Source organism: Morchella importuna (assembly GCF_003444635.1).
Source record: "Morchella importuna strain M04M26 chromosome Unknown Morimp01GS001, whole genome shotgun sequence".
In the NCBI taxonomy this organism is placed as follows: Eukaryota; Fungi; Ascomycota; class Pezizomycetes; order Pezizales; family Morchellaceae; genus Morchella; species Morchella importuna.
Window position 1 is genome coordinate 295262 of NW_025763398.1, and position 24806 is coordinate 320067.

Sequence of the window (24806 nt, forward strand, 5' to 3'; positions counted from 1 at the left end):
ACATACATGTATTGGTGAAACTCTCGATCTTCGAACGTTTATACCAAGAAAAGCTGCTCTCAACCATGTATCAAATAAGAGCAACGCAGCCGCCAAAACCCCGTCACTATCACAATTTTCTCTGTTACCTCGCTTGTTATTGTAGCTAATGAAACCCTGGTCTAACAATGAGTGAGGATTGGCTCCGTCTAATTCTGATAACGCGCAATCCTGTTATCTCCAGATTTCCCGAATTAGTTGTATGTTTATTGCGAATCTTTCCCAATAATGGACTATTTTCGTTCTTGGTGTCTCGAGATTGGTGTAAATTTTGTCTCCTAGAAAAATACTGGTGTGCATGCCGAAAGGCTTGGCTTACTCTGAGCGTGATATGATGTGATGGAGCGTCGTGATATGTGAAGGAGCACACGGCCGGGGGCTTGTAAGACTCGATTAAAGAATGTTCCAGCTCAGACTCTTGTCCAAGTATGCGCTTACCACTAATAGAGTTTTGTGCTCCTAAGAGCGCAAAATCAAGGCAAGGTAGACTTGCATAGTTTATTCTCAAGCCTTCGCCTCGTCTCTAGCTCTGGACTTTAACATCTCGATCGTAGATAGATCATATCGTCCCAAATCGATACAAGAACGGAAGGTAGTTTAACAGTTTTGGAGGGGGTACTTCGGACGGTTCTAGGGCTTCAGATTCAGATTCAGATCGGGCTGCATGGACACTTGGCTGCTAGCTGTATCGTATGTAGTTTGGTACTTGGTACTACATGTCCGGGTTCCTTCTTATCAGAAAGGAATCATTCGATATATATCTGTTGATTAAGGTTTCTGTAAAGAGGAATCTATGCAAGATATCAGTACCGTCGTGTCCGAGGGGTGGGCGTATGATATGATCGAACTTGCCAAGATTGATTCCTGATTCATTGATGGATGCATCGATGGATGGATGGTATTTTGTATCGTTCCACTAGATGAAAACACCGTGAGTCTTACTCGTACTGCCAGATTAAAACTGGCCTGACAAACATAAAAACTGCAAAAAAAAAAAAAGATGAACGCTTATTGGCTGCCAGATCACTATGTAGCCACAGCTCCCTGGGCGGCTCCAATCCGGCCATATGGGTATGTAAGCTGACAGTGTCTCTTTGCGCCTCGATGATGAAGGTAACTGGGGCTTAGGCCTACGTAGTCAGCTCACACAGATTCAAGTAGCTATGTACGTAAAGCGAAAATGTCGAGTGATATATTGTGATTAGCGCCATCACAGCGATGGGGGAAATCTTACTGACACTCTCTCTTCCCTGAAGAAATGTAAGAAAGTAAGTGGAAATGACTATCCCGATGAAACAGGGCTGGATATAGCAAGAGTGTGTACTCTACTTCACCAACCATCACTCGCCCCGTGCTCCCTCCCTAGGAATATTAATTAGGGAAAAAGGTCTAAAATTATACAGTTTCCGGTATACGTGCTCTGTAATAACACATGATGCAAAATACTACAGTTTATTGTCTACCCGATCGACCTGACGCCGAGAGAACAAAGACAGTTGGGTAAAGTTAGCAATAAGGTCGATTCCCGGCCCCACTACTGACCCCTTCCTCCGGATCCCCTAAAGAGGTCAAACATCAAAATAGCGTTTTCTAATTTATTTTATTATATAAGAGGAGGAAGAAAAGAAAGAATAAAAGCTTCTATCAACAAAACCGCAAAAGGTACTGTAGCGACTTATTGAGAAATTTGCGACTACTACCCCACCCCTGATTTGAACCCAGGACCTTATGTGTGTATTGGTTGTATCCTGGGTATGCTCGGTGTCGACGGGCAGTCTATCCACTAGACCACCCGCCCATAGTGGATTCTGTGCTGGAACTGATATCTGAGCTTGGCAGTGTGCCAAGATGAAATGCTCAGCCATCTAGCCCTATATTTATTTGTTTTGTACAAATCATAGCGAGCTGTGTCGTCTTGTATCATGTGTTATTGTAGCTAGAGTACAGTGTGTCTACCAGAAACCGTGCTATTCTAGACCTTTTTTCGCATTAATTATCAGCGGCTTCTTTATACACATACGAACGTGTATGTGGTAGAAATCATTTTTTTATAAGTATCGTCTTGTGGGAGTTAGTAGTTGGGTCAATTGATCAACTACAGTACTGCCCCGGTTCCTGTGAAATATATATTACAGTTACTAGCAAACTATAAACATCAAGTCCCCCCATCCCCACCACAATGCCATTTCCGGCCCCCAAATACCCTTCATTTCTTGAAGAAATTGGTAATCATCGGCGTCCCATCCTTCACGCCCTTCCCCATCCTCCTACCAGCACCACCACCACCACCCTCCGGTTCGCAGCATTACTCGTGGCAGACCTCACCCACGGCGGCGTCTCACCCGTCTTTGCCACCTTTGCCGGCGGCGACAAGACATCACTGGCATCGTATTCCCGCTTGAGCGCTGCTGTGGTGGTGGTGGTGGTGGTGGTGGTGTTTGGGGCGTTGTTTTTGAGGGTGCCTGAGGCGGGCTCTGGGGGATTAGTGGCACTGGAGGCTTCGTCTTTGAATTCCTCTTCTGGCCAGGTTTCCCATTCTTCTTCGGGGTTGTGCTCGGTTTTAAAGGCCTCTGGCCAGGTCTCCCATCCGTCGTCGTCGATGGGGATTTCAGTTTTGAGGTCCGCCTCTTGCTTAATATTGATATCCTTGGTGTCTTCCAGGTCGTTCTTGGGCATGAGGTGCTTACCCTCTTCCCCAGCCTTCATATCCGAATCCTTCTCCACCTTCTCCCCTACCACCAAAGCACCCTCCGTAGCTTCACCCTCGTCAGCCTCCTCCTCCTCCTTCCCCTTCCCCTTCCCCTTCCTTCCAAAAAAGCTCTCAATCCCCCCTTCAACCCCCCAACCGGCTGCACAAACCAGCTCTCATCCCTCTTCACATTCCCAACCTCCATGGCCACCCTATACACCTCCAACTCCCCGCCCCACGGCACACACACGCCCTGCAGCCCCTCCCCCCACCTCTCCCCCGGCGCCAGCCACAGCCGCATCTCCTCCGACCCCGCCTCCACCACCACCGGCATGCGCTCATGCAGGAAGCGCATCGCCGGCGCCGCCGCCGTCGTCACGATCGTGTATGAGTAGTACGGCGTGCCACCACCACCGGGGGGGGTGTAGGACTCCCAGAGGCCGGCAAAGTACACGAGGCGCCGGTCGCGCCGCTGGATGTAGTGCGGGAGGCGCTGCTGCCCGGAGGTGGGTTTCTGCCATTCGTAGAAGCCCTGCGCGGGGATGAGGCAGCGCTGGGTGTGCTTGAGGGTGCTCCAGAGGCCGATGGAGTGGCGGAGGGTGGTGTCGCGGCAGTTGATGGTTGTGAGGATGGGAGTGGGGGGCGTGGGGGTGGTGTTTGTGGAGGTGGTGGTGGTGATGGGCCAGGACCAGGAGGGGATTAGGCCTGCGGGTGTTAGTTGGAGTATGGCAGACGGAGAGGGGAGGAAGGGGTGGTGGAGGAGAGTGGTGAAGAGGAGCTTTGGGGAGAAGCTATGGAGGTGTGATGTCCTTGTGTGGAGACTACCGGCCGAATATCAGCCTCCACACAGGTTCCGCGTGAACTACCCAGAACCCACACACCTCCGCACCCCTCCCCTTCTCTCCAGCACTCAAACACACACACAGAAAAAGCCACTAACCCACCGCATCGCCGTCAACCCATACCTCGTCCCCCCCCTCCCTTCTCACCCCTCTTCTCCCCCGCACCATCCACCTCCCCTCCTCGGGGAGCGCACGATACACAGGCTGATGGCTCCCCGGCGCAACATTGTACCCGCTGCGCACCTCGCGCGCGAGCGGCTCCTCGTCCACGGGGAGGCCGTCCTGGATCAGGCGCTGCGCGAGGTCCGCGGGTGGGTAGGCGAGCGCGTATCTGTGCTGGTTTGTTAGTTGTGTGTTGTGGGGGAGGAATGCTGGGGGAGGGGTGGTGTGGGGCTACTGGGGGCAGGGGGGCGCGGGGGAATGCTGAGGGTGGGGGGGGGGCGGATAGTGGGGTACTGGGGGCGGGGTACTGGGGGCAGGGGGGGGCGCGGGGGAATGCTGAGGGTGGGAGGGGGGCGGATAGTGGGGTACTGGGGGCGGGTTACCTTCCGCACATGGTGGTGAGCTTTGGATAGCTAGCTGTGATGTGGTGGTGAGATATGTTTCTGCTGTTCTGAGAGCTCTGGTGGCGGTTTAGAGGTTTAGACCCCGCTGCACGTGCTGGGACGATGAAGTCATGGCTTGGTATCGCGGTGTCACGTGGTCGCTGGTAGTGGGTTAGGGGTGTGGATGTGGATTAGTCATTAGCTGCTGTTTAGTAGGATTATGTAAGTAGAGTAGAGCTGTGTAAACAACGACACTCTGCTGCGGTGGGTGTAAAGGGGTGCAATGATGGGGGGATTGGTGGGGTGTGCGGTTTTGGTGCTGTGCGGGTGTTTGCACTCGGTATATGGGGTTTGCATGGTGGGGTTTGGTTTACAATGGGGTTTATACTCATGGCTGGTGGTTGTTGGGGGTGCAAGACTCGAACTGTGGAAAGTAAGTAGTGCAAGGGGATTGTAGAGATGTGTCTTGATTCTTGAGCGGAATGCTCAGCTTGCACATACTCAATGTCTATTTGCACCTGCAATATAGCGTTTACAGAGCTTACACTGCTAGCTATAGGCAGTGAGTGTAAAGCGTTTCATATACAGGTGCATAATATATACTTGCAAACCAAATGCAAGGATTAATTTTAATCACTATCTGCATACTATAGTTGCAGAAAGCCCTGTATGTAATTACAAAAGAGTTAGGGAAGGATAGTACAGTGCGAACCAGAGACACCGGACGAAAAAAAACAGCATGTTCATTCGTCGTTCTCTATTTCACAAACTCCGACGGCTCGTGGTTAAGCTTCCGCTTCTTGTTCGGCTCCGCGTCATCATCTTCCAAGACCTTTTGCGCAGCTGGGAAACCTGCATCAGCATTTATATACTCGGCAGGAATCATGTCCGTTGAAACGGGTGTTCCAAGAGCTACATGCACCAGTCAGCACCACAAAATTAAATACATAACACCGGGGGGGGGATCTCCACTTACCAGTCCTAAAAGTACACCTCTGGCTCGCATTGTTATAATGGCAGTTGCTACAGCTAGAGCGGAGCATCCCCGGCACAATGACACACTCGGTAAATGGCCCATTCCCCTTCGCGCACGGCCCACACTCATAGTTAGCTTTTACGCCCCTCGATTGCGCAAGGACGGCCTCAAGATTCAGGGGGCGGGTGATCTTGATTGGCTTGTGAACCCGCATGGTGATGGGGCGGAGACGCGGCCTGGGGAGAAGGATACTGCCGGCGTGGTTTTTGATCAACTTGTTTGCCACGGCGTATTCGGCGGCAGAGAGCGGTACGAAAGTGGCAGTACCGTCGGTGAAGGCGTTGGAGGGGGTGGGGGTGGGGGTGGGGGTGGAAGGTGCGGAGGCCGGGGATAGTACGATAGGGCCAGGCTTAGAGGCGGCTGTAGTTTTAGTACCTGCGGCGTATGATGATGGCGTGGAGACGTTGAAGTTGACGGGGGTGGGATTTGTAGGAGTTGTAAGCCCGGCGGGGGCGGTCTTGAAGGCGGCGACCTTGGTAGAAGCAGCGGAGTTGGCGGGAGCAACAGGTTTGGCGGGTTCAATACGCCTAGGCTCATACCAAGCCCTCCCACCGAGCTCGCTGCTAGTAGGGGTAACATTGGCGGGCTGTGCGGCGGCCCCAACCAGGGCCTGTGCAACAACTCCAGGAGAAGCTCCAGGCGCTCCAGGCGTACCATCACCGCCTGCGGGTCTGTCGTGCAGCTGGTACTCAAAGTCGTTGAGGACGTGGTCGAGCACGACGGTCATGTACAAGGTGATGGAGGGGTTGAGGGCTCGATACATGGAGGCGCGGACGTGCTCGATTGCGAGGCGGTAGCCATAGTGGAATGTGCTGTTTTTGGTGTTTTCCATTGTGCGTAGCTGTTGATGATATAGGGATGATAGCGATGGTGTGTAGATGGTGTAAGTTGAAGTAGTGATGAGGTAGGAGGAGGGATGTTGCAATTGATGTTAAACTAGTTCTCGTAGTAGATGGATGGCGGGGCTAATTGATGATATTGTTTACTGTTGATCGATGTTAATGTGCGGCTATGGGGCTTAGTGTATATAGGGTATGTATGTACGTGAGATGATTCAATTACCCCCACACCCGGCGGATGGGTAGTAGAATGTCGAAGTTTTGGTTGTGAGGGCTTCTTTGCAATTCGATATAGCGGTGTTGGCTTTTGAAGCCATGCTTCGTCTGTTTCGTCCTTCTCACATAGTATTGACATTTGGGAGCCGACTCACCTCCGGTTCCCGTCCCATTATATTAGTACATGTAATTGCACGCGCACGCACCGAGTATTGGAGGGGTTGGTGTGATGATTTAGAATTTGGAACAGTTGCGCAGGTCGGGCGTGTAAGCATAAATATATAGAGATCTGGATGTTGTTGGTATTGTCTGTCCGAGTCTCGGTGCTCTTTCTGCTTAAGTATTTATACATGCAGCAGTTACTGGTTCTAGCTATGTGTCTCTTGCCTGGTTTAGGCTACATAGCTGTCTTTATACGTATACGCTGTCTTCATCCATCACAGATGGCATCTTACTGCACAGAGAGGGGTCTAGTGCGGTCGACGAGCAGGAGGAAAAGCTTGACTTGACTCGTGATAGGAGTTGCTCGGCTTGTCTCGACTTGTAAAAGCTCGAGTAGCTCGAGCTGAGCTCGGGCTTTTCAGTGGTTCCAGATAGAACTTTTAGAAGCTGTCATTCTAGCTCTCTCTGTACAAACATATGTTGTTAGGGTTAGGGTTGAGTGCAGCGGAAGGGTAATATGGGCATATCTATGGTTTTCAGGCGGGGATATTCAGAGAGATAACACTCAAAAGACTCGAACGTTTCAAGTTGAGCAGCAGAAAAAGCTCGAGCAAACCCGACTCGTGAGGGTAGCTGCTCGAGCTTTGGGCTCGATCGAGTCGAGGACTCGAGTTAACTCGTCTCGTCGACTACACTAGAGGGGTCCTCTTTTGTGAGTTGGAAAGGCGTTTAGAGGTAGTAAAAGAGGTAAAGATGATGATTATATGGCTCAGCCAGTATTCACTATAGCTATGAATATTAGAACTCGAAATATGGGTGTATATTACTAATTCTTCAATTATAAAAAACATCTAGCTTTGGAATCATTACAACTAGACTTAATTAACAGTAAGTTAAACCTCCGCTCATGCAGTCCGGATCATTAAGAAGAAGAAGAAGAAGAAGAGCTGCCTACATGTACATAAGCTCATGGCCATATCTAGAATCTCATATCTCCCAAACTCCCTCTAGTCCAACCCAAACCATCCTTTAAGCCCGTTCTAAACAATCTATCTTTATACCCCCATTACAAACACCAAATCGAAAAACCAAAAAAAGATTAAAAAAAAAGTTCTCATCGCGTTCAAAAAAACATAATCGCCAGCAGAATCCTCGACCTCGACACCACTCCCCTCGAGCTATAGCTAGCGCTCGCAGCATATCCCGGCCGCAGCGCCATAGTACTGTGGTACACCAAGCCCCACGGGTACTCCGGCATTCTAAAAAGGATGCGGTTTAGGGGGACGATGCATATGGCGTGCGGGGGCGGTGCTGGGCGGCGGTGGATGTGTGTTTGGGGGAGGAAATGCGAGAGGAATGGTAGTAGTAGTAGTGGTGGTGGTGGTGGTGGTGGTGGTAGCGGCATTGTATAGGGAGAAGAGGTGCCGGTGGGGCTGTGTAGTGGGAGATATGCTGGGAGTGAGAGAGTGTTAGAGGGATTAGGTACAGCGCGGCCTTCGATGATGGTTGGAGGTGTAGTACTGATATGCAAGATCTAGACTTTAAAAGGGGGGACTTTTTGGGCGCAGTAGTCGGTACCTATCCTTGCTGGGAGAGGGTTCAATCAAGTAGCTGCCACAATAGAATAATAGCTCGAATGCCCCACACTGCGTTTCTAATCCATGGGCTTCATGCAAGGTGGTCTTAGCAACGGTGTCCACAGCCCAACCTAGCTAAACGTGTCACCTTTGTCTGCACAAGGAGATCAGCTTTCATCCCTCTTCGTCGTAGAAACATCCATCCCATTACCTATTAAGTCTTAATACCACATCGGAGCCATCTTGACAACTGAGGCGAAGAGTACACTGATAACAGGGAATATACAAGCACCAAATCCTCGCCAGCATGGTTAATGATGGCATCCGAGTGAAACAACGAGCCAGGGGGGAAAAACAGCGCTAGCCGGGAGCAAGGGCGAGTGATGCTCCATGATGACTGGGGAGGCGACAAGCTTTTGTCCCAGGTAGATCAGAGCTGGGATTGTGATTTTGGGGGGGTAGTGAAGGTCTCTCTTGCTCACCCCTTCAGCGACGTTCTCAGCTCTGGGGAGAAGAAGAGGCTGTTTGACATAGCTATTGCTATCCTAACTCTGAATACCCTACTAATAGGTAGTAATAGGGAAATATTAGTAATACAGCTACTATTATCAGCGCATTCACGTGGCACGGGATCGAGTGACGCGTCGAGAGAACAGGGTGTCTGTAGATCTCGCGAAGCCAGGCCAGACAGGAAACAAAAACCGATAAACATCTGCATATATGACAGCGGACAAAGATGACGATACAATCCCCATCAATCAATCACTATTCATGATCTGCTGCGCATGCTCCCTCTGAGGATGAAGAGAGAGAGAGAGAGAGAGAGAAGAACAGTTCCCCCCGCAACCATGCACGTTGCAAAGAGCCTCAATTACGCGGCCCCGCTAAGAACCCCGCAGCCTGTCAAGGCGCCAAGCAAGGTTAGGTTCCAACGGTCCTCAACCAACGCGATCCGCAGAAGAGAAGGGAGATTTGCAACGATAGACGATAGGAACAAGATATATGCACTTCAGGCTGGCAGTTATATTATGTAGCTATGACGGAACACCCCGCTCTCTCGCTTTCGCTGGCCAAACAGCTAGCTAGCTGGGTGCTTAAGACCTCAGCTGAGGAAGGGAATCAAGCCACTGGTGTCGAGGTAGCTATACATAATGTAAGTCTCAGGATTTGCATTTGTCCAAAACAAGGATCGTGGAGGCTGGGGGGCGCAGAGATAGACAGGCAGATTGTGGAAAAGGGGTGCCAGTACATGATACACACAACTACGGCATGCGCAGGTTTAACTTAGAAAGAGAGAGAGAGAGATACGATGGTGGATGCTGTGGTCTCTGGTTAATTCTTTACCAGCGAACCCCCGACAGACAGCACAGACAGCACGGCACAGCATAACAACACTGCGCATCACAGCTGAGCGAGCTGTGTGTGCCCAGCAACTATCTCGAAAGTATCCCTGATATAAAGTCTTGACTGGTACCCCGCTTACATCCATCCCTTCCATATTATCATCTACTCCGCCATCTCTACATCTTCCAGCACTACAATTGCATCACTCTTCGGGAAGATAAAAAGAAATGGCCGATCTCACAACATCATCATCAGGCGCCGGCGGTGGTGTAGGAAGCCTAGGCGCCTCCTCCAGTCCCATCCGCATCAAATCCCCCATCTTCCTGGCCGAGCTCCGCAAGATCTTTGGCACCCTCACAAAAACCGACACCCTCCCCGTGGCCAACTTCAAAGCCTTCCTCACAAACACCCAAAAAGTCAAACTCTACGATGACCGCTCCGGAAACGACCCCGGCAACAACCAAACAGGCTTTGCCGGCTTCGTCTCCCACATCTTCCACCCCTCGCAGACAGCGTCCGCTGAGAAGTTGCTAGCGGACAACTCGAACATCACGTTTGACGAGTTTGTGGCGTACTTTTCAGCGCCGACGAACAACGCGCTTGCGCTGCCGGACCCAAAGACGAAGGATTGGAACCAGCCGTTGAGTGCGTACTTTATCAGCTCGTCGCACAACACTTATCTTACCGGCCACCAGCTGTATGGCACGTCGACGACGGACGGGTACAAGTCAGTTCTGAGGCGTGGGTGCCGCTGCATCGAGATTGATGTGTGGGATGGCGATGATGGCGAGCCAGAGGTGTTTCATGGATATACGCTCACCAAGGAGATCTCGTTCCGCGATGTCTGTAAGGCGGTTGCAAAGTACTCGTTTTCAGGGGAAGGAACCTGTTGGGAGGGTGGTGCGGGGGAGGGCCCGGTCATCATCTCGTTGGAGTGTCATGCGGGGCCAGAGCAGCAGGAGAAGATGGTGAAGATCATGAAGGAAGAATGGAGGGATATGTTGGTGCAGGGAATCAAGCCGGAGGAGGTGACGCGCATGCCAAGTCCTATGGAGCTGCGCAGGAAGATTCTGGTTAAGGTGTGTTCTTGTTTTATATGACAAACGCTCTGGATAGAGGTACAGTTCCCAGCTAACTGATGATGATATCTAGGCAAAATATCTCCCCCCGCCCCCGCCAGCACTTCCCAGAACCAGAACCGACTCCATCCCCCGTCAAGTACGCCGCGCCCCTACCCGCCGCTCCTCCTCCTCCTCTTCCTCCGAATCAGAACTCGAGGAAATCGCCCGAAAAGCCAACAAAGCCAAACCACCCAAGACCAAAGTCACCCGCACCCTCTCCGAGCTCGGCATCTACTGCTCCGCACACCACTTCCCCTCCAAGGAGCCCAACCCCTTCCTGCACAGCACCTCCCAAATCCCCAACCACTGCTACTCCTTCTCCGAAAAGGTCTTCGCCACCCTCCACCAGCAGCACGCCGACCACATCTTCCTCCACAACAAGGAATACCTCATGCGCGTCTACCCCTTCGGCCTGCGCTTCTCCTCCTCCAACGGCGACCCCACCACCTTCTGGCGCCGCGGCTGCCAGCTCGTGGCACTCAACTGGCAGAAGTGCGACCAGGGCATGATGCTCAACGAGGGCATGTTTGCCGGCGAGGGCGGCTACGTGCTCAAGCCCAAGGGCTACAGACCCGGCGATGTCGAGGGGCCCGTGAAGAAGACGCTGGATCTCACAATCGAGTTTTTAGCGGCGGCGGAGCTGCCGATGCCCGAGGATGACGATACGGAGAAGGGCTTCAAGCCGTATGTGAAGGTGGAGCTCCACGTCGAGGAGGCGTCGGGCCCGAAGGGGAAGACGAAGGCGAAGAGGGGCACGTCGTGTTCGTGGGGCGGCGAGAAGGTCGTGTTTTCAAACGTGAGGAATGTGGTTGATAAGCTTGGATTTGTCAGGTAAGCATCCCACTCTTCTTCTTCTTCCCACGCGGAAAGAAAAATCATCCTCTAGTGACGGGCATAGATAGATAGCTAACTGAAAAAACAGATTCAAGGTTCATGACGAGGAGTTCGGCCGCGACGACTTGGCGGCGTGGGCGTGCATTAGGCTGGACCGACTGCAGGAGGGATACAGGTTCTTGAGCCTGTTCAATAACCAGGGGGACCGCTCCAATGGGCATATCTTGATTAAGGTTACAAAGAGGCTCTACTAGGTTGTGCTGGGCTGGGGTTTTCTTTCTTTCTTTTTCATGGGCATAGTTAGTGAGATACCGTAGAATGAATTTCTATCTTGAACGAAGGACTAGTTGTTTGTTCGGGTGATTTAGATGTTGTTGGTGATTGCTTTATGGGGTGCTTGTGAAGTGGGGGAGGAAGCGGAGATGGTGCTGGTAGGGCTTTGCTATTTGGATGGTAAATGGGTTTGTATGGCCGGGTTGGTGGGATCTCATGGGTCATAAACTGTTTCTGCCCGATTGATTCAGGTATAAATGGCAAGTAGAAGCGTTATGAGCCGGCTTTGTTGTAGTAAGTTCAAATAATTAAGAGCGGTCATGATATATCACTCGATTCCACCTCCCGATTGATTAAACTTTATCGTTTCTAGCCATGCTTCGATTATACCGCCAGAAGCAGTTACAATCTAAAAGAGGAATTCTAAAGTCAGAAGTGGAGACTAAACTAAAATATAGATACTTGATATACTAGTAAAACTCTGATTTTCAAGCCTTATTTGATGAATAGGGGAGATCTGGTGTAAAGGCTTGAAACTTTTGATAATAATAATGTAAATTTAATGCTTCTACACAGAATAAGGCATATATATGCCAAAATCGTTACTGGAGGCCAATTTTGACGGTATATTGTAGGTTGGTGCTGCTTATTTTCTCCCCCCACACCCCTCAGAACACGCGACTGCTGATTATTTTAAGCGGTCCATATAAGCACATGCCTATAAGAGCACATATTTGAAGAAGTGAATACCCCTAGTGTATTTTATAGTTTGCATTGTCACTCTGTTTTATCATATACCGTTATAGTTCTATTTAGTAACTATCCTCATACAAAATTAGCTTCAACACAAAATCGTGGAGACTTATATCACTCAGCAAGACATACACAAATACCATCCCCCTCATTGACATCTCGATGAAAGGCGTTCTGCCCGCCAACTACGGGAGATGTTCCACGTCGTAGATAGAGGTCACGTCGAACGTTATGTCAGGCGTGGGCGGTTCGTTGATGACATCAGGGGTGATAAAGACAGAATCCTGTCAAAAGTTATGTCGCCCTCGAGGGAGGATACGCCTGTCCCGCCAGAGGAAGAAGCCAGCGGTGGCCCAAAACTCCCAGGAAAGTAAGTGATGGTAGTTTTCAGTACATCCGCCCTACAAGAACCTATATAAAGAGGATTCCGATATCAATAAATCTCAGTACACCCACCCCACAAGAATGTAAGCAAATTGCCGACGTTGGTTTGAAGGAAATCACGTTTTGGACCCCGAGAACAGCAGAGATGATTTGTGGGAGGGTGGCACCTCCATGAACACAAAATCACTCTTTGCAATCATGGGTTTATCGAGTTTTGGGGGCCAGCTATAAACTTTCGTTTTGTCAGGAGTAAATCCATTGATGAGATTGAGAAACGTTCTTGCTCCATCGATGTGATATATATTTGTTGGGTCATCGTGGCTGCCAGCTTAGACTTTGTTTGATAGATCCCCTTAGCTATGTTATTGTTATTAGGAGGAGTTGTTGAAGACAAACTAACCCGAAAACCCAATCAAACGAGACTCTTGGCGGTTTTCCTCTGAATGGACCGAGTAAACGGGCGGAAAAGCAGTGAATTCTAGCTGAAACATTGTTAGTAAGGGGGAAATGGGAATAGAAGGCGGATATAAACTGACATATAACATCTGCCGGTTTCCTAGTGCATTTTCTATGAGAGAGTACCAGAAAACCAACACATAAAATTGGACAAGTTCGAAGACTTTATGTTATCAGCGGAAAGAAGGCATAGTGGGGACAGGGACATCAATTGATGGTTTTGGGAATCATGGGAATAGTCCAAAAGTTGATATAACAACGGGATAGGCAGGAATTCTTACCCCGACTGATTGCTTGGGCATCATTGAGTCGGTCGTTAATACACTTCCGCTGCTCTGCGGTTGATAGTAGATGTTGTAGAATCCTTAAGAGTTCCTCATGCCCGGCCCTGCAGAGGGTGGAAACTTATGGGGGCTTTGTACCTTATTCGTTGTTAGCTAAAGTATATGTTTGAATCATCGACCGATATTACTCACCACTCTGAGGACACGATATATCATCATCAAGACAATAACTTGCTCCAGCGTTACAAAATTCTCCAAGAAGGTGTAGATGTCTGGTTTCTCGATAGAAGAATCCATCTTCCAATAGCCCGGTAGAAGAATCGATGAATTCAAAGAGCTGGTTTCGAATTCCGGTGTGGGGCCTGAGTCGTCTAGACCAGCAATGCTTGATGAGATTTGGGGGGGGGGGGGGGGGTAGAAGAGGGAGATGTAAGTACATGGATTTATAAGTAGACGGAATAGCATACATGTACATGTAAATATTGTGAGGTGTCCCTAAGTTCATAGTACGTGTTCGTTCTGAACCGCACATACACACAAAGTATATGAATAAAGGTTCGGTATGCGTTCTGTTTATATCGACTACGTATACGTGTCTACAAGTACATGTGCTTCACTAAATTTGTTTTTGGTGGCCGCACGAAGTACTCAGCGGCGGGGGAAACCAGATAGAACGACACGGTCTTGGTATTAAAGGTCAGAGATGGGTTAGGGTTTCGAAGAATGCGTTTGTTTCAACTCATGGGCTGTCACTCGACTACGACAGGCTCCAAGAATCCAATTATAGACTCTACCCACACTCGAAAATCTTTTATTCGATGAAGCGGCGAGATGGGGGTGAGCTCCAGTCTCACGCATGCAATGCGGGATGATTGCGGGATAGCTGTAGCTGCGAGGCGCTGTCGATGCGGGGAAGAGAAACCACGCGCTTCACTAATTTGAAACAAATACCAACAACACAATCAGCACCACCATCATCATCCTCGTGTAGAGTGCTCAGGTTGGGAATTTTAAGTTATCGGGTTTAATCAAGATGCACAACTAGCTAGCTGGTAGTGATATGCGTAAGCCTTGTGCTCTCTTCCAGGGATAGCGAGTCAAGCTTATATGCAGCTGGGTACAATGACTTAGCTAGTGTCGAGCGGTGTAACGTTGGGTGTTGGCGATTGTCCGGAGATCTCCACCCCCTTCCCCGCACCAAGGAAACATTCTTTTCGAGCTGAAGTTGTTTCCCTAGGCGGATCTGCTTTGCATGGCCTGTGGAAGAATCGGTATTCGGAATTGCTACTTGATTGGGACACATGCGCATGTTTCATGATGCTACGTATCAATTGATCAACTTTGGTGATACGCGTACTGGGGTGCTCATAATTTTTATTAGTGAAGCGTGTTAATTGAAAATTGCAAATGGCTTCTACAAAATTGAAATTTGACAACGAAACCAGAGAGAGTGGCTATTAATTCCAATCTCATCGGCTCATCTCTCCTCCTCCTGCTCCTCCTCCTCCTCCTCCTCCTCTTCTCCACTCTCTTCTCGACTTGTCTCACGACTGGTGATCCCCATCTTTCTGGTTACTAATCATTACTATTGGCATCCGAAACAGGTTTAGTGCCCCGGTCTTAGTCGAGTGATCTACAATGCAGCCATTCTTCTTTCCGACTGGCGATGGTGATACAGGCGCCTTCTGCTCCTCAAACCGGTATAATCATCTCGAACTTCTAATATCTTCAGCTGAAAGCTAAAATATCTCGCATTATGCTTCAACCCATGGCGATCATGATCAGCTCCACGCGGATATCGCATCTAGATCTATGGATAAAATCTCTTAATTCTGACTTTAATAAGATTTTAAGATTTTCTATATAAAGGGCCGAAAAAGTCGTTCAATGATACCTCAATTGCACATTTGAACAATACTTCAATTGCACATTCTCATTGACATCTCAACCCATCATGACGCCCTCTACCAAAACCCCCCAAATTAGCTGGAGAGCCAAATACTCTCGCCAGCTCGTCCGTGAGACGATTTTTAAGGAGCTCACCAAGCGTAGACAGATTGGTTCACCTGGACGTAGCATGCCCATTCTTGGAGATGGCCGCGATGATACTCTATCCGACATTCACCACCTCCCCCATGACAAAACTCCAAGGTCTCTAACTCCTACCGATCCGAAATCTCTCAAATTCTGCATTGTCGGAGCCGGTGTTGCCGGACTTTTTCTTGCCCAATGCCTCACCGAGCTCGGAATTCAATATGATCTCATAGAGGCATCAGGTAGGGCCGGTGGGCGAATGTACACCAAAACCTTCTCGGATGCACCGCATGACTACTATGACATCGGGGCGATGCGGTATCCAAAAATCCCATTGATGGATAGGTGAGCCGCAAATACACAACCTGTTGAGATACAATCTTACTAATTTCGCAAACTAGAACATTCCGGCTTTTCGAGGAACTTGAAGTTCCACTTATACCTTACTACTTGAGTGGGACCGGGAACCCTGCAATGTACAACGATATCTTGGGCCCAGGGTCTGATGAAGATTTTGATCATTACAAGATTAGTTCAGAGAGTGGGGGTGTGGTGATGGATCAGTGAGTATTCATATCATTGTGCCTATATAGAGCTATGTTTTCATAAAACAGTCACTAATATTTGATGATAGGGCAGTACGAGATGGAGTCACTGAAGTTATGCGCCAGGCACTAGAGCCATACAAAGGCCCGATGAAGGTTGATTTTGAAGCTGGTTTCAAAAAGCTCAAAGAAGAAGCAGACAAGTACTCCACCCGAGAGTATCTCCGAACTGTATTCGAGTACGCTGGTCAAACAGGCCTGGACTTCCATACAATTCAATGGTTAGAGACGGGCCAGACGTATGTCCACCACCACTAGTTGTGCCCGCCTCACACACTAATAATCATGTCCACAATTCTAGGTCAAGCGGTCTTTTTGATCAAGCTTTCTCCGAAACAGTCATTGACTCCCTCGACTTTGAGTTTGACGATGATGTCGACTGGTTCTGCATCGAAGGCGGCACCAAAAAGGTGACCGAGGCCTTACTCAAGAAGATCCAAACCCAGCCCGAAATGTACACCTCCGTGACCCGTATCGCCCTCGAGCGCGACTGCTTTGGCAACAACGACAAGAATAAAATGCTCGTCGACATGGTCAGTCCGCTTGGGAAGACTGAAACCCGTGAATACGACACCGTCTTCAACACCACGACCCTCGCCTGCGCCGCGCGGATCGACCTGACCGGTGCCGAACTTCACCCAGCGCAAAAGGACGCCATCCGCGCCCTGCATTATGACGCCAGCTGCAAAGTCGGCATCCGCTTCAAAACCGCCTGGTGGATCACGAGGTGTGGTATCACTCAGGGCGGCGCCGCCTCCAGCGACCTCCCGCTCCGAACTTGCGTCTACCCCTCCTACAACCTCGAAGATGACCACTCAGCACCCACAGTGCTGCTTGCATCCTACACCTGGGCGCAGGACGCACAGCGCATTGCCAGTCTCATCAGCCAGGACTCACCAACAGGGGAGGGTACGCTGATCAACTTGATCCTCCGCGACCTCGCCCGACTCCACGCCGCCAGCGGCATCACGTACGAGTTTCTTTGCGAGCAGTACCAGACACACCACGCCTTTGACTGGTACCACGATCCGTACACCTCCGGTGCCTTCGCGCTGTTCGGGCCCGGTCAGTTCGAGAGCCTATACCCCTTCCTCACTCGTCCGACTGCGGACAGTAGGTTACACTTTGTCGGCGAGGCCAGCAGCGGACACCACGCGTGGATTGTTGGCTCGCTGGACTCGGCGCAGAGGGCACTGGAGTATGCCATGGTCAAGTTTGGGCTGAGGGAGATTGCGGAGAAGATTGAGGCGAAGTGGGGCCCTGTGGGTGAGGTTGAGCTGAGCGCTGATGGTACAGCCCATCTACAGGTGGGGTTGGGGTACTTGAGGCCTGAGGAGGTTGTGAAGTTGTCGGTTCAAGATATCCGGGCTTAGACCTTAAGCGGAGATATGTTTATGATGTAAATGTATATATAAGAAATGCAAAGCGTTTGGAATTCGCGATATGATAGGAATATACCTGCCTAGATCTGGATTCATTAGGAATGAATGCAAAGTGACCGAGGATACAGAGCTTTAGGGTATAAAAATAGTATCAGTGAGGGAAAATCTATTGTCCATGAATACGGGACTGAAGGAAGGTATACTGCCGCCCTGACGTAGGAGCGCTGATCAAGTCGTAGGTACCCGGCGGGTGAGGTGTACAGCCGCATTTGAAAAGTATTGGCACCTCCGAGCCAAACTCACGAGGCAGTCCTTTCTGCTTTTCAATTCTCATATTCGAGACAATTGCCAGAGAGAGCTGCAATGTCTCTATTGCGGTCATACCTATCAATAAGTTGAGTATGCGCGAGTGCCATGGTTGTTGGTGGGCCACAATTCATGAACGACTCAATATAGTAGGGTGCCAGTACTTTTCGAATGCGGCTGTACATGAGTGTACTACCCACTACCCAGTTTCAGTTTTATGAAATTTAGACACGGATAGGTTGGGAACTAAATTTATTTATGGGGCGATACAGAACAGAGAAAACATGTGAATTTGACATGACTCACTAATTCTGCACTTCTCTCCGGAATATTCCTTCTACTCTTTCTCCAGGTAGTAGCCGCTTATAGGTTTTAGAATAGCCCTCCTCGTGGAACCTAAACTCGTAAAGTGATCGGGGGTGGAGAATTCGATTGTATCAATACAGTTCATCCTGGCCCCCTCTAGAAGATGAGGTTATTTTTTCCCTTTTCTTTGTTGCCCCATAAATACAAGCCATATTCCTGGATTTCACCTAGAAGCGACGGATTATACCTTACGTCACTGTAGCTACAGTTACACCAGTAGTGTTCTTAGTTCGTGAAGTTGCGACGACGATGATCGCGGGGTTCTGGTATAGTGTGCTCCTAGGAATTAGCGGAAGTCGGTACTTGTAGGTAGTTATCGGTAGTCTAGGCAACTACATCGTCCCACTTATTTACAATAGTCTTGTTGCGATAACTAAGAATTTTGGGTGTAGGAGGTGATGAAAAAAAATGTAAATCCTAAGCTAAATGTGCATCATGAAACACACTTTGAGCTAAACTAGCGCCGGTTACCGGAAGACGAGTGACAACCGGTGATTGCGAGTGATTGTTTGTGCAACCATTCATACGAAATCACTCGTGGGGTCTTGGCGATCTGTCCTAGCGCGAGAGAATTGGAGCGGATATGTCAATGGTTCTTGTATGCTAATTTTAGTGTTAGTAAAATACTTCAACACGCCTCAAAACGCCTGGGTGCATCAACATACTACAGTCTCAATAAAGAAACCCCTGCGTTGCATCCGTAAGTTCGGGCGAGTAGATCGCCGTGGGGCAGGCTCGCCAAGCCTTCACATATTACCACACAATCCGTCGACCGTGGTGGACTATTGCGTGCATGCCAGGATGTCTGTAAAGGCGAGCATTACTTCAGTATTTCCGCCAATTCCGGGGACAATCGTTTCCGGGAATAGATGCACCGTTCTCCGGAGGCTGAGGAATGGCGGAAAAACTTGGATTCGTAGGTACTAGCTCAGGTGGGGAAGTGGGATACACCAGTAGTAAAGCCGGTGGGCCAGGTGAAGACAAGAGACTACGTGGTGGGGCGAGCAAAAGAGATAGATTTTGATTGATGCGGGGGGGGGGGGGGGGGGGGCTCGCGTGGCTGCTGATTACTGATGTAGATATGTAGTTGAAATAATCTTTCAGATGTACATGAATTGAGAAATGTGGGTCTTGTAGTTGTAGCCTGTATAGAACCTGTTTTAGCGGGGATGGGGGTGAGAGGTTTCAATGTACATGTATAGTTCGAGAAGACTCACTAAGATGGCTTAGTTGTCATTTACTTTCTAGCCTGGAAATATCTGTAAGCATAATTATACATCTTTGCAGAGGTTAATGGCTCTTAGATCGAACCTACTTACAACAGTGGCCCAAGGTATAATAAATAACCACCCTTTTCAAAGGGCGGGGGTGTGCCTTCAGAAGTTCACTGAAGGCTGATTCTATCACCATGATCAATCTTGAGTGAATATAGCGCGACGACAAATTCGGCATATCAACCTACCTCTCTCATCATCAATAAACACCGTTTACTCCCAGATCGATCCCTGGGAGCACACACATTTAGTGGTACGGGAATGTATGCATACGCCCTATATACCAGCTCATAATGAAATGAATCCACAAGCATACTACGAATTTTCCGTCCTCCCATCGCCGTTCTCTCGATGATAATCTCTAAATCCAGGTTAGTCTTCGAAGTTCTGTATGCTGCTTATAAACACCCTCACGAGGCTTTGCGAGATACGCAAAAGATCGTTATTATCCCTTCGCCGTATTTGAAACGCCTAGGTTGAGCCAGAGACAAACCTAAGATTTTAGGGGGGAAAGAGAGGAAGAAGAGAAGATTTACAAAGAGCATCATGTACCAGCAATGTTGATTGGGGATCAGATCCCTAGTAGTCACAGGCAGTATAGTAGATTACATGTAATTATGAGTAGGAGGACCTGTGATGTAGATACATGTACATTTTATCTAGCTAACGTGTCCTCTAGATACATACGCATGACGTATAAGGGTCCGCTATTTGCCAGATATCCAAATCTAGATCCCTAGTGTGGTCCATGAGGACGCTCGAGGCAAGGTTTGGGGGTGTCCTCGAGGTGCCTCGTCCTCGTTGACCTCTGTCCTTGTCTGTCCTCGAGGTACCTCGAGGACGATAAAGCATGACCCGGGAAACTAAAAAGGTGATATTTCTCAAAATGAAGGTATACTTTATTCATGACCTCATCCGATTAGGGCATATTAAGTGTGTATTATAGCCAAGAATTGTCCTTGGAAGTCCTCGAGGCGAGGTCAGATATTGTCCTCGAGGTTCCTTGTCCTTTTGGACCACTGTCCTTGCGTATCATCGAGGACCTGTCCTCGAGGCAAGGACACAAGGACGCTCGTCCTCGTGGACCACACTTTAGATCCCGTCTCGATAAAAGATTTGCATTTCATGGACCCTAAGTATCTATTATCGAGTTGCGAAAACAACTACATACGCACCCAACGACAACCAACGACCATCAGGCTTTTAGCAAACACAATAGATATATATGGAGAAGACTATAGTACATCCATGGGACTAGAGAGTTATGGAATTGGAATTTTGGACTTTGTTTGAAGGAAGAGGATTGAGGATCGTGTTGTGTGAAAATGATACTGTTGGTATGTATATCTGGGGTGCGCAGTTGTTTTTGTAACCTGGCAATACGATCCATTTGGCGGTGTGTGTGATTGTCGGCGTGGTTATTTTTACAAGCTACTGCTTGGTAAAGGCTGATCGAATTTCCAAAGAGACTCGATATCTCTCTTAGATGGTCATTATCACTTTTTGGCTCAGCCGGGGTCGGTTCTGGGAGTCGACGCCAAGAGATGTAAAAACCCTAACCCGATCAACGCTAATGACTGCAGCTAAGGGATGCATGTAATCCTCTTTCCTTCTCAACTCCTCCCTTGAGCTCTCAGTGCTTTCAGCTGTGCCTCTGACTTCTCCATAACCACGCTCCCCCGTTTCGGCCCCTCCGCATTCAACGCCGGCCCATCTTAATTTACAAGTTCTAATTTAATTGGCGTTATAATCTGACTGCGACTTATATACAGCGATGGCCTGGTGCAGATCTAAGCTTCATAGTATTTGCCACAGAAGTTTCCTGGGACTGTTCCAACCCTTCGGGTATACTAATGTCAAGATCTTGATTATTTACGATCGAGGGCTTTTTTCTGTGACGCTCATGCAAAGATCACTTACTTCCAGCATACTACATAAGTTTCATGCCAGATGATGTGGTGCCTGACAATGATCTCCACAACTTTTTATTCCTTCTGAGAGCTTCAAAAGTTGAAGCGCTACTACTCCCTACAGTACTCCAATACAATATATATGACAGGGAATTATCGACGACTTACTTAGGTGCGTCCCAGGATCGATGCCATTAATAACCAGATACTCCGATCTAGAGAGAATATACACTACGCACAACCCTGGATTTGAAAACGTTTTCAATTCGTGTGGACCCACATTTCCTGTATATTGCGCACATTTTTACTAAGGGTGCTACTCGTAACCCTAACCCTGTTTCATATCTGCCCTCACCGCAATGGGCGGGATGCAAGGTCCATCTGCTGCTCCGCCAAGCCCCTTTTGTTTTGAGAAACTAAGGTACTTGGTTTTCATATCCTTCATAACTTCTAGCGTTGTATAACGACATAAAAAGAGTTTTCTTACTTTATATTAGGAATTGTATACTCTGCTCAATTCCATGATAAAATTGATTCGTACTCGATTAGAAAACTCTTGGGCCAGAGTTGGTATCCTAGAATTGAGCGGGATAAAAGCATCACACAAGCATTAGTAGGGCCGTGGGTTCCGTTTTGACAACAGATTTGATAAGGGAGATTTTTTCCAAATTAGGTTACGCTCGAGCTTCTAGCCCCCGGTAATATAAAAACCAATCACTACCCCCCATAGCTGAAAATCGTGAATATTAGAAGCTAATTCGGTTCATCTATCAATTGCACCTTTGCAACAAAACTGCCTCTGAAAAAAAATCAACCGCTTTGTGGCCAATTAAAGCGCTTTTTTGCAATTTGGCGGGGGTTTTAACTAAATATCATGTAGGTACATGCGCGCCATATAGACACATGCAGTACTAGTGCGATATTTGAATGCCATCGAAAATGTCAAAGGTAAACGACAAAGAGTAGGACACCATACCATAGAATCATGACATGCGTCTGATAGATCGTTCCTTTCCTCGTGCCTCTAGCTCTTGCATTCCAATTCAAGAACACGTATATCCACAGTTTTGAACCAACAAAAATTTGCGCATATGCCACCTCTTCCTGCACACACAACTTCACATGCAGTGATTCTGCTGCAATGAGAGCTAGATTTTATCCATGTGAGATACAATTGCGCAGGGTATCAAAAAATAAGGCGGACTGGCATTGTATGAGTGGGGGTTTTGTAGGTGCCAATACCATCGCAATATGTAATTCTCCCCTTTTGCTTCTCTGCATCATATGTAGTTAGTAGGGCTGTCCTCAAGAAAATTTAGTAAGAGAATGGTAGGATCACTCTCCAATTTGTGAATTATTATAGAGCGGGAATGACCGCATGTTATCTCATGAACACGATGTTCCTAAAAGTGTGGGAGAAAATGCATCCGTTGCCAGCCGGTCTTATTATTTGAGTCAGGAAGTGTCGCCTCTCGAGTGATGGATCATGCTTAACATCTCTCGAGATTGTGATCCATGTTAACATTCTAAGAAAGCCATTGTGAGACTAATCGAGCTTCTAACCGACCGAATGATTCATGTTTCTGCACCCATCTCATGTTCCCCACAGCTAGGTCAGTGCAAATGGTTCGCCCTAAAGAGCCTCAATTAATCAACGGATCCTGAACAGTGCCATAGTTCTCAATTCGGAATCATGCACAGCAAACTTACTCTATAGATCCAGAACCCGGTTTGTGTGCCTCGTAATTAATACCAATTGTTTGGCTCGAGCTCGTGGTGCGCACAAGTAGTTTGTTGTCCATTGCAGGTGCGCACAAAACTTCTCAAGATCACGTCGGGCCGGCTCGAAGCCAACCAGACATGGAAATACCGCCCCAGATTCAGAACCATGCAATTCTAACCCCCTCCCGCACGACAAAAACAAAATACTAATGTCAAAACTAATCATCAAATCTTCTTTTCGACTATCATGGCTGGTTACCTTGATTGGCGGCTTCTAGAATGGTTGTGCGGCGGTTGCTCTGCAAAATAGAGGGTTTATGCATACTTGAACAGGCCAGCTATTACTCTTGACTTCCCCACTTCGAGGCTCAACTGGGTCTGGGGGTGACTCCATGTTGAATGTATGCGGTATGAGAACTTCCAAGGACATCGATTGGAACTTGTACCTATCTGTACCTGATGAAATGCATATCTTAGTTATTGAATTAATTAATTTCCGAAACAGATTGACAACTGGACCGGCTTGGGTATTCAGTCATGTATGTATGTAGTCGCTAGATTAAAGATTAAAGCAGCTCATGTAAATCTAACGTCTTCCTGTTGCTTTCCCGGGAGTCGCCGGTGTGTTATGCTGTTGTTTCATCTCGACTTGAAAATTTGAACCAGGCCTAAGAAGCATCTGATTGGTTCAGCCCCAGGCTTGAGGAGCTAGCGCCCGAGACTGCATTGTCCTAGACGAGACGGGCGTTCTCCATCCTCCCCTTCGACTCAGCCTCTTTTGCCAACATGACATGCCTCTCGGCCTCCGTCCGTCAACAAGAAGGGCTTTTGAGTACGAGAGCTAAACGATCAACAATGTGTATGTGTTCCGGCTGTGTTATCTATCCGTCAATATTTGCATATATTGACAATTGGATTGCAGTTACATAGTTGTCCGCAGATAAGGCTAATTCCATAAGTTTACTGCTGTGCTGCTCTATTCTAGAATGCTGTAGCCCTAGAGGCGCAAGGTGTTCCCACCTACTTTTGATCCCCTTTTGGACCAGTAAGGTACGGCAGTTGTAAGTGCTGTGATACGTAGGTATTTACAGTAGGATTCCCGACTTTGGTAATGAGGGGCTAGGTATCGTGCGCAGGCTTATTAAGCCGACCTATCGACCAAGATTATAATTGAAGGGACTCACAGCCAATCACAGTAGAAGAAATTGTGAGTTTGTGGATGAATTGAGAAAAGTGATAGGTATTGGAGTGGGTGCTACCACACGAGTAGGCATTGCTTTGGCGGGATGTAGTACACATTGTGGTGTCACAGTTACACGAAATCCCGGGACGGACGCCCAGGGCGAAGAAAGCCGAGACAGGGGTGCCGAGTCCGTCTGTTGGGCGAAAGGCTGATCATGAGGCTCTGCAGATGAAGCATGGCGGAGAGTAAACAGCTTACAGAAGTACATGTAGAGTATGTACCTACATACATGTGCTTTCGACGTAGCCGCCGGATCCCTCGTGTTACAGAAGGATGTAGGTACACCTAGCGGTCCTATGATTATCGACTATCGGCCCGATGTGTTACAGTGGGGAAAAGGAAGATGTAGAAACACCACACAGATGAAATAAACAGCTAACCAAATATTGCTATCCTACTCTATTGTTCACTACTGCAATTCTTCTATAGAACATGACTGAATAGGTTAGTGAGATCCCTACTTACTTACATACATGTACTGACATGTACTCGGGTATGTATTCAAGTACGTACCTCTTGCCGCGCCGCTGTTGCCTAGTCACAGACAGAGTGGTGTGTGCCTGGTGGTGG

General features: G+C 48.5%; 5 protein-coding genes across 5 annotated transcripts; 2 read left to right on the forward strand and 3 right to left on the reverse strand.

Moving 5' to 3' along the window:
• Window positions 1–2286: 2286 nt before the first annotated feature.
• LAJ45_00063 (uncharacterized protein) lies at window positions 2287–4126 on the reverse strand (the record flags this gene model as incomplete). Its single annotated transcript, XM_046109665.1, has 4 exons — window positions 2287–2845; window positions 2899–3433; window positions 3669–3901; window positions 4116–4126. The coding sequence occupies 4 exons, from the start codon at window positions 4124–4126 to the stop codon at window positions 2287–2289; spliced, it is 1338 nt and encodes a 445-aa protein (XP_045976358.1).
• A 746-nt stretch (window positions 4127–4872) lies between these two features.
• LAJ45_00064 (uncharacterized protein) lies at window positions 4873–5983 on the reverse strand (the record flags this gene model as incomplete). The annotated part of the gene is made up of 2 exons (XM_046109666.1): window positions 4873–5027; window positions 5092–5983. 2 exons carry the CDS (start codon window positions 5981–5983, stop codon window positions 4873–4875), a joined length of 1047 nt encoding a protein of 348 aa, XP_045976359.1.
• A 1508-nt stretch (window positions 5984–7491) lies between these two features.
• On the reverse strand, window positions 7492–8477 carry LAJ45_00065 (uncharacterized protein; the record flags this gene model as incomplete). Its single annotated transcript, XM_046109667.1, has 7 exons — window positions 7492–7820; window positions 7890–7902; window positions 8016–8034; window positions 8094–8099; window positions 8157–8165; window positions 8212–8358; window positions 8428–8477. The coding sequence occupies 7 exons, from the start codon at window positions 8475–8477 to the stop codon at window positions 7492–7494; spliced, it is 573 nt and encodes a 190-aa protein (XP_045976360.1).
• Window positions 8478–9516: 1039 nt separating this feature from the next.
• On the forward strand, window positions 9517–11498 carry LAJ45_00066 (uncharacterized protein; the record flags this gene model as incomplete). Its single annotated transcript, XM_046109668.1, has 3 exons — window positions 9517–10368; window positions 10442–11241; window positions 11333–11498. The coding sequence occupies 3 exons, from the start codon at window positions 9517–9519 to the stop codon at window positions 11496–11498; spliced, it is 1818 nt and encodes a 605-aa protein (XP_045976361.1).
• A 3850-nt stretch (window positions 11499–15348) lies between these two features.
• LAJ45_00067 (uncharacterized protein) lies at window positions 15349–17406 on the forward strand (the record flags this gene model as incomplete). The annotated part of the gene is made up of 4 exons (XM_046109669.1): window positions 15349–15773; window positions 15830–15991; window positions 16063–16272; window positions 16335–17406. The coding sequence occupies 4 exons, from the start codon at window positions 15349–15351 to the stop codon at window positions 17404–17406; spliced, it is 1869 nt and encodes a 622-aa protein (XP_045976362.1).
• Between the last annotated feature and the right edge of the window lie 7400 nt (window positions 17407–24806).